At 48.0% G+C, this 8,979-nt stretch overlaps 1 protein-coding gene across 1 annotated transcript in view; it reads left to right on the forward strand.

Annotated features, from left to right (window-relative positions):
• LOC111238306 (disco-interacting protein 2 homolog C-like) overlaps positions 1-8,979 on the forward strand; it is a 44,776-nt gene that overhangs the window by 23,315 nt on the left and 12,482 nt on the right. Inside the window, exons 14-25 of the mRNA XM_022767741.1 lie at positions 288-411; positions 1,302-1,411; positions 2,091-2,193; positions 2,306-2,370; positions 2,639-2,732; positions 2,892-3,011; positions 4,163-4,277; positions 4,671-4,810; positions 5,760-5,896; positions 6,703-6,911; positions 8,360-8,474; positions 8,605-8,806. Coding sequence (XP_022623462.1) covers positions 288-411; positions 1,302-1,411; positions 2,091-2,193; positions 2,306-2,370; positions 2,639-2,732; positions 2,892-3,011; positions 4,163-4,277; positions 4,671-4,810; positions 5,760-5,896; positions 6,703-6,911; positions 8,360-8,474; positions 8,605-8,806 — 1,534 coding nt within the window. The remainder of the gene's footprint in view (positions 1-287; positions 412-1,301; positions 1,412-2,090; positions 2,194-2,305; positions 2,371-2,638; positions 2,733-2,891; positions 3,012-4,162; positions 4,278-4,670; positions 4,811-5,759; positions 5,897-6,702; positions 6,912-8,359; positions 8,475-8,604; positions 8,807-8,979) is intronic.

An 8,979-nucleotide genomic window follows, 5' to 3' on the forward strand; every position in this document is an offset into this window, starting at 1 on the left:
TGTGTGTGTGTGTGTGTGTGTGTGTGTGTGTGTGTGTGTGTGTGTGTGTGGCTGACATTCAGCTCTCCAGTCCTGTGGCCATCTGCAGCCTGTGAGGCAGAGATGATCTGGGATTATTCACACAGAGAAACTGCACTTGAAGACGGATCAGAGTTGGCGTGTTCTATAATCACGGATCAAAAGCAGCAAACCTGAAGAGAAGAGATGGATCTATTTGTGTGTGTGTGTTTTTTTTTTTGGTTTTTTTTCTGACAAACATCGGCGCCTCTGTCTGTGTCGTCCAATAGGACGCCGGCAGCCAGCAGATCGGATTCCTGTTGGGCAGCTGCGGCGTTACCGTGGCGCTGACCAGTGACGCCTGCCACAAGGGTCTGCCCAAGAGTGCAACAGGAGAGATCCCACAGTTCAAAGGTGAGAGGAGAGATCATCAATCATGGCTGGGGTGGGGGAGGTTTTTATTTTTTTACCCTGTGGGGGGGGGGGGGGGGGGCTTGTAGGAGTGCAACATAATGAGAACATGAGCAGGACGACGGGGCTTAGTCCAACATGAAACGTGTGAAACATTCAAACGCTCACACCAAAGACGTCACATGAGGTTTCTGATGATTTTTAACTTCAGGTGTAAAATATTCACTTTAATTTTATTATTGTTTTTAATGTAGAGAATCTTTCCTCTCTCTCTTCCTCCTTCTTCTCTGTTCTCTCTCTCTGTCTCCTCTCTCTCTGTCTCTCCTCTCTTCTCTCTCTCGTCTCTGCTCTCTCTCTCTCTCTCTCTCTCTGTCTCTCTCTGTCTCTCTCTCTGTCTCCTCTCTCTCGTCTCTCTCTCTCTGCCCCCCTCTCTCTCTCTCTCTCTCTTGCTCTCTCTCTCTCTCTCTGTGTCTCTCCTCTCTCTCCCTCTCTCTCTCTCTCTTCTCTCTCTCTCTCTCTGTCTCTCTCTCTCTGCTCTCTCTCTTCTCTCTCTGTTCTTCATCTCTCTTCTCTCTCTCTCTCTTTCTCTCTCTCTGCGATTCTCCATCTAACTGCTCTCTAGGTTCTCTCTTCTCTCTCTCTCTGTGTTCTCTCTCTGCTTTCTCTATTCCCTTTCTCCGTCACCCTTCTTCTCCCACCTCTCTCCTCTCTCCCGTCTTCTCCTCTCTCTCTCTCTCCTCTTTCTCTCTTGTTCTCTCTCTCTCCCCTCTCTCTCTCTCTGTTCTCTCTCTCTCTGTCTCCTCTCTTCCTTTCTCCCTCTCTCTCCCTCTCTCTCTCTCTCTCTCTCTCTCTCTCTCTCTCTCTCTCTCTCTCTCTCTCACCCCTCCCTGCAGGTTGGCCCAAGTTGCTGTGGTTTGTAACGGAGTCCAAGCACCTTTCCAAACCTCCCAGAGACTGGTTCCCTCACATCAAAGACGCAAACAATGACACTGCTTACATAGAGGTCAGCTGACACACACACACACACACACACACACACACACACACACACACACACACACAGTGAATATCAGCCTGTCTCCTCTTCATCAGCCTCTGTGCTGCTGGTTCACTTCCTGTCTGACTGATCTAAAACTAATGGAGCTTTGATTTATGCAGTGCATTAAAAATCTAATGTCTCTTATCAGTGTAATCACCAGATTAATCAAACAGAAGCAGATTTCTGATTCAGCTTTCTACAACATTAGTTGATTGATCTCATTTTATTTTAAAGGAACAGTTTGATATTTTGAGATACGTAGATCGACGCCTCTCTCAGCCAGGAGAAAGTTAAAGTTCTTCTTCTGCAGCTTCAGTGATTTCCTGGTGAAATGTCGTTTCTTTTTTAACATGTTCTGGTTCCAGCTTCATAAATGTAACATCAGCTGTTTTATAATCTGACGACATCACCAAAGTCTCTGATTATTAAAACCCTAAAATTCATTCTTAATTTTTGTTTCTTCGATCTTAATTTTGCAGATTTTTTTAAATTAGTTTGGATTTATTAACTTTATTTTCATGGGTAGCATTTTATACATCAGACATTTTAAAATGATCAAATAAATAAATGTGAGATACCAAAAGGCTGATCCTCTCCTCCGTCTCCTCTCCTCCCATCCCTCCGTCTGTTGTTTTCCTCTCAGTATAAAACCTGTAAGGACGGCAGCGTGCTGGGCGTCACAGTGACGAGGATCGCTCTGCTCACACACTGCCAGGCTCTCACCCAGTCCTGCAGCTACACTGAGGGTACGCACACACACACACACACACACACACACACACACACAGACATAGACAGCTCAATGTCTAGGTCACAATTTAATAATTCAGCCCGTTCTCTCCTCCTCTGCGTCTGTAGCCGAGACCATAGTGAACGTTCTTGACTTTAAGAAGGACGTGGGCCTGTGGCACGGCATCCTGACGGTAAGATACCCGCTGCAGGTCGGAGGTCGTGACCCTCATTTCCTGTTTGTTTTCCACCCTTTTAATTGAAGGTGGGGGAGGGGGGGAAACAACGAGAATCAATTTGGCGTTTAAGTAAAACTTCAAACTGTTTCTGCCTCTCATAAGTTTGATGTGAAATCCTGTGTTTTAATATCTCGCTGAGACGTGATAGAAATGTGAAACAGCTCTTTCAGCTTTAAATATCATCTCCTTCTGTGTGTGTGTGTGTGTGTGTGTGCGCGTGCAGATCGTGATGAACATGATGCACGTGATCAGCGTGCCCTACTCGCTGATGAAGGTCAACCCTCTGTCATGGATCCAGAAAGTCTGCCAGTACAAAGGTCAGACACACACTCCACCTGTCACTCAGCTCAGTCAATTCACTCCATTCACCTGTCCATCAAATAGATTACATGCTAATTTCCCTCTGTCCGTCTGTGTGTGTGTGTGTGTGTGTGTGTGTGTGTGTGTGTGTGTGTGTGGACCCCCCCCCCCTGCAGCCAAGGTGGCCTGTGTGAAGTCCAGAGACATGCACTGGGCTCTGGTGGCCCACAAAGACCAGAAGGACATCAACCTGAGCTCGCTGCGCATGCTGCTGGTGGCCGACGGATCAAACCCCTGTAAGGTCGCTCTCGGCTCTCTCTCTCTCTCTCTCTCTCACACACAGACGGGGCGAGTTTAAAGAGGTGTATTAGAGATAGAGAATGTCAGGGAAATGGATGGACTCTCTGGGGAAGGCGGGAAACTGGGTCACTTTACAGGAATAGAGCGGGATGTGTCCGACCGCGCGCATTCGGCACAATAAATGGTTTTCAACCCGACCGGAGTGAAAACGACTGAGCTGTAACCGTAGGAACCAGGAAGTGATGTATTGTAGTTCTGCATGTTTTAGCCCGTTAGCTTCATGGGTCTGTTAACCAATCACAGTCATTCTCCTGTTCTCACACAGACTCTGGTGACAGTTCAGTTCAGGATCAACTCACAGCTTTGAAACTTTCCTGATGTTGGTATTTCATTAAAGCAACCACAGACTCTGTTTTATATATATATATATATATATATATATATATTACATATATATTACATATATATATTACATATACATTACACTGCGACATCAGAGAGTCAGTTTAAATTAAGGAAAATGTATTTAACCTCAGTTTAATCAGGAAAACCTCATTGAAGTCAGATAAAACACAACGTGCATCAAATACAGAATTTAACAGAAATGCAATTACACTGAGAATTTACCAGGTGTGTCAGTGTGACAGGTGTCCTTTGCAGTGATGAACCTATGGAGAATTATCACCTGTTAATCTGCAGCTGCTCTCGGCTTCATGGAGCTTTTAACTCTGTAGAAACAGTTGAAAACAAAATGAAGATCAGCCTGCAGAACATATTGTTCTCTCAGACATCACAGCTGGTCCGTTCAGTGTTTCTTTCAGCAGCCAATTCATACATCTTTAATGGTGGCACGTCCTTGAACGCGCCACCACTGCAACAGGAGCCGTACAGACAGGAAGTTGCTCTCTGTGATGGATGAGCTGGACTTCACAGCAAACTCCACAGACCTGAGTTCAGCAGCTGTAGCGTCATGAAGCAGCCTCCAGTAATCGAATTATTTAGGATGAAACATCAGTGTCGTCCTTTAAGTGTTTTTTAATAACGTTCAGGACGCTACCGCGTTCATCTTTCGGACCCTAATGGCTGTTTAATGTGTGTGTGTGTGTGTGTGTGTGTGTGTGTGTGTGTGTGTGTGTGTGTGTGTCAGGGTCCATCTCCTCCTGCGACGCCTTCCTTAACGTCTTTCAGACCAAAGGCCTGAGAGCCGAGGTCATCTGTCCCTGCGCCAGCTCCCCCGAGGCGCTCACCGTGGCCATCAGGAGGTAAACACACACACACACACACACACACACACACACACACACTGTACGCATGCTCTCAGTCCTGCTTTATATACACAGATTATGCAAACGTGCACACACAAACACAGAAGCACAAATATGCAAATGTTCTTATGAACACACACGTCCACACAGAGACGACGTGTAAACACAGGATTACATATATACCAGAGAGACTGATCAATCAAAGTGATCAACACGCTTGAACAGAGAGCCACAGAATGAGTCTAATGGGTGTAAAAAGATGGAGGAATTGATGATGTCAAGTTCTCAGTTTCAGCAGAAAAACCTGCAGGATTCTGTTCATACGCAAACTCGTGTGTGTGTGTGTGTGTGTGTGTGTGTGTGTGTGTGTGTGTGTGTGTGTGTGTCCAGGCCAGTGGAGGACAGCAGCCAGCCTCCAGGTCGAGGCGTCCTGTCGATGCAGGGTCTGACATACGGGGTCGTCAGGGTCGACACAGAGGAACGTCTCTCAGTGCTCACCGTGCAGGACGTGGGCACCGTCACACCAGGAGGTACGTGTGTGTGTGTGTGTGTGTGTGTGTGTGTGGTTGCCATAGTGAAAGCTAGAGTGAAAGCTCTCAGCACAGATACACTCCAGCTGCTCCTCAGTCTCTGGTTTAAACTTGTCAAGCATCAAAACCTTGTATCAATCATCTCGTTCACTTCTTCTCTGATCAGATCGTTCCTGATTTCAGTCTAAACTGTAAAACTCGTGTATGAGCTCGTCGTGTTACATGTGAAAGTCACTTTCAGACACTCGGTTTGCTCAGAAGAAGGAGTGTAAACAGAATCCGAACAGGACCCAAGTGCAGCTCTGTGTCTTCAGTGATCTGCAGCTGATTAAAGCCACAGCTACTCAAACATCACTGACACGCTCTCACTCCACCCGGTGGTCACCGCAGGAACTGCAGCTGCTGCACCGACCGAGGACTCTGTCGTTAAAAAAGGGGGCGGGGGGGTTAAAGGAATCTGTCAGCTTTGATTGAGGAGTTCCTCTCTCTCGTGAGCGAGGAGCTTTTACTTTGAAGGAGCATCAGCCTCAGAGCGAGATTTAAAAACCCAGAGGTTAAAGCTGCAGATTTATGGCTGAGTCACTGGAGACTGATCGGGATCTGTGCGCTGTATGAAGAGAAGAAACTGATTCCAGATGCTGTAGATTTTTCTGTTTTTTAACCCTGTTACTACGGTAACCTGGTTCAGGGGGCGACGCAGACGTTATAACTGGGTTAGAACAACCTACTTTAAGATGAAACTTTAGAGACGTGACTAAGACGTGTGGATCGTGCCTCTGAACAGGTGCAGGGGGAGTGGGAGGGAATAACGGTTCATTTGGGATCAGGAACAGATTTATTCAAGGAAACAGGAAGAAACTGAAAAGGTGTTAATGTTGCGTTTCCCCTCTCTCTCTCTCTCTCTCTCTCTTTCTCTCTCTCTCTCTCTGTGTGTGTGTCGTTCACTCAGGCCTGGTGTGTGTGGTGAAGCCGGAGGGCGTCCCGCAGCTCTGTCAGACGGACGAGATCGGCGAGCTCTGCGTCTGCTCCATCGCCACGGGAACCTCCTACTACGGCCTCACCGGCATGACCAAGAACACCTTCGAGGTGAGGCGACCACAAACAGAGCGCACTTCCTCTACAGAGATACATGCTGCTGGAGTGTAAATGTCCCTGTCCATGTGTTGATTGATTATAGATCAGGTCTAGCTTCTATATTAATACTGTGAAAGTATCAAAGCCTCAGTCCACAGAGAAATGCACACAGCCTGTATTCAGAAACTGAGCCTTAAAACCAGCCGTCAGGACTTCTGGAACTTTGTGATGTCACAACGAAGCAGTCACCAAGCCCCGCCCACCTGGACCCACCATCCAAACATTTGCAGGATTTGGTTTCTCTGAGTGTTTTTACCTGAAATCAGCTTTATTTTTATTGGATCACTCAGAAAACAGTCAGCCAATCAGAAGAGAGGCTCAGAGCCTCCTCTCTTCTGATTGGCTCACCGACCTGTTGTTACTAGAGCTCCAGAGAGAAGCCTGAGAGAGGAGATGTAAAACTACACTGAGATGGTTTTTATATCTAATTATGGATCAACACTTCAAAATAAAAGAGAAAGAAGAAAGAAAGAAATATGTAGCTTTAATTTTTTACATTACATAATTAAAGAGGAATCCTCGACTCGGCACTGATGATCTGTGATAATAATCTTTGTAATATAACGAACCGTCTTGACCGTCATCTCATTCCTCCGCAGCTCGTCTGAGAAGCAGCAGTTTGACATTCTCCATGTAAAAGTCCTGAGTTAAAAATACTGTCATATCTGATCTTGGCTGTGTCGTGCTGCTCTAGTGCTGGCTGGTTGCCATGGAGACTCTGCAGCTGAACGCCTGTGTGTGTGTGTGTGTGTCTGCAGGTCTACCCGGTGAGCGCCAGCGGGGGGCTGATCAGCGAGTACGCCTTCGTGCGGACCGGCCTGCTGGGCTTCATCGGCCCCGGCGGCCTCGTCTTCATCACAGGCAAGATGGACGGGCTCATCATGGTGAGCGGGCGGAGGCACAACGCCGACGACATCGTGGCCACGGCGCTGGCGGTGGAGCCGATGAAGTTTGTCTACAGAGGCAGGTGGGTGTGTCCTTAAACAACCCGGGGGGGGGGGTCAGTTTCTAACGTTGTTCCCATCGACAGCAGCTGAACGGCGGTTGGACGTCCAACCCTGGCACATTCACTGTCACGCTGATAAATGAGCGACCCCCCCCCCCCCCCCCCCCGCACATAATAAATCTAATAAAGTAGAGCAATAGTGGATGAATCCAGAAACGGTAATGGAGTGAGGTTTAATTGTGTCCACGGCCGCCGAGGACGACATCCATCTTTCACCTGACAGAGCGATGGCGTCCTCGGCAGCAGATATTTAAAGCAGCTGCAGGAACCGTGAATCCTGAAGCTCTAAAACACGGAGAAATGAAACTGTTTCGATGCAGGTGATGAAATGTGAAGGAGGCCGGAGCTTTACGTCGTGTGTGTTTTCTGTGTTTACGTTACGACGCTCTCTTCTGTTTGCTCTGTCGTGTCGTGTCCTTCCTCTCTCGCTCGCTCGCACACACACACACACACACACACACACTGAACAGTTTGTTCTTATTGTGTCTTTGAGTTTCCTCTGAACCTGAGCGGGAAAACCAAGCTGTGATCCACCTGCAGAGGAGCTTCCACCTGAAAACAGATGAACCTCCAGCACAGCACCGACACCTTGTCAGAGCCGTTTCAGACTCCTGCCGCTCTCCTTCTGATGTGACACTCTGACTCTTAAAAGCTGCGGATCTGAAGGAGTCACATTTTAAATCAGACGCTTCACTAACTGCTGCTGACACTCTTCTTCTTCTTCTTCTTCTTCTTCTTCTTCTTCTTCTTCTTCACTGGCGTCAACTCACTTATTTCTGAAGCTCTTTTAACCACAGAAAAGTTTCACCACAGAAGAAGTAACACCCTGAGCTCTTCGGTCCGGGGGTCTGAGCTCGTGTGGTAATGAACAGCGCGGTGTCGGCCATGTTCAGCATCCTCGTCGTTTTTTTTTTTCCTCTCTTGAATTTCCTCGTCGAGGCGAAGGAGCTTTTTGAAAACTGATGAAATGTTGTCAGGGTTACACTCGAGGCAGATTTCACTGCTGCTTTCACACAATGACTCATCTGTTGCAGTTAAATAAAAACCTCTCTCTCTCTCTCTTCCTCTCCATGATGGAGGAAGGATTTCTCCACTCAGGTCTAATTTAGTACTTTTGGGCGGGAAAGAGCCGCGGCCATCTGATCTAAATCTGATGTTCACAGAGCAGCAGTGACTCGTCGTCGTGTTTAAAGCTGCAGCTAACTGTTGTTTTTATTATCCATTAATCAGCTGATTATCTTTGAGTTTGTAACATGTTAAAAAAAACCGTCACTGTCCCGTCTGACAAAGTGAAGAAGTGAATCCTGGATGGACGGATCGACGAGTCGTTGCAGCTCGGATCTAAACGACAGACGAGGACTGTGAGGTAAAGAGACTGACTGACGTCTGATGCGTGTCCGTCCCTGCAGGATAGCCGTGTTCTCCGTGACGGTGCTGAGGGACGAGAGGATCGTGGTCGTGGCCGAGCAGCGGCCCGACTCCACGGAGGAGGACAGCTTCCAGTGGATGAGCCGCGTCCTGCAGGTGGGAGGAGTCTAATGATGATGATGATGATGATGATGATGATGATGATGGTTCAACACTAGATCATATATTAGAGTTGCAGCCTTTTACATGAAGTAAGACACCAGACTGTCTCCCCCCTCCCCCTCAGGCCATCGACAGTATCCACGGCGTGGGCGTGTTCTGCCTCGCCCTGGTCCCGGCCAACACGCTGCCCAAGACTCCTCTGGGCGGGATCCACCTGTCCGAGATCAAGCAGCTGTACCTGGAGGGGGGGCTGCACCCCTGCAACGTCCTCATGTGCCCCCACACCTGCGTCACCAACCTGCCCAAACCACGGCAGAAACAGCCAGGTGAGACACGCAGTCCTGTGTTTGTCCCCCGGGTCGTCCTGGAAACGGGCTTTGGTCTGTAGCTCAATACTCTGTGTGTGTGTGTGTGTGTGTGTGTGTGTGTGTGTGTGTGTGTGTGTGTGTGTGTGTGTGTGTGTGTGTGTGTGTGTGTGTGTGTGTGTGTGTGGATGCCT

The sequence above is a fragment of the Seriola dumerili genome, unplaced genomic scaffold, assembly GCF_002260705.1.
Source record: "Seriola dumerili isolate Sdu_G_001 unplaced genomic scaffold, Sdu_1.0 BDQW01001298.1, whole genome shotgun sequence".
NCBI classification, from domain to species: Eukaryota; Metazoa; Chordata; class Actinopteri; order Carangiformes; family Carangidae; genus Seriola; species Seriola dumerili.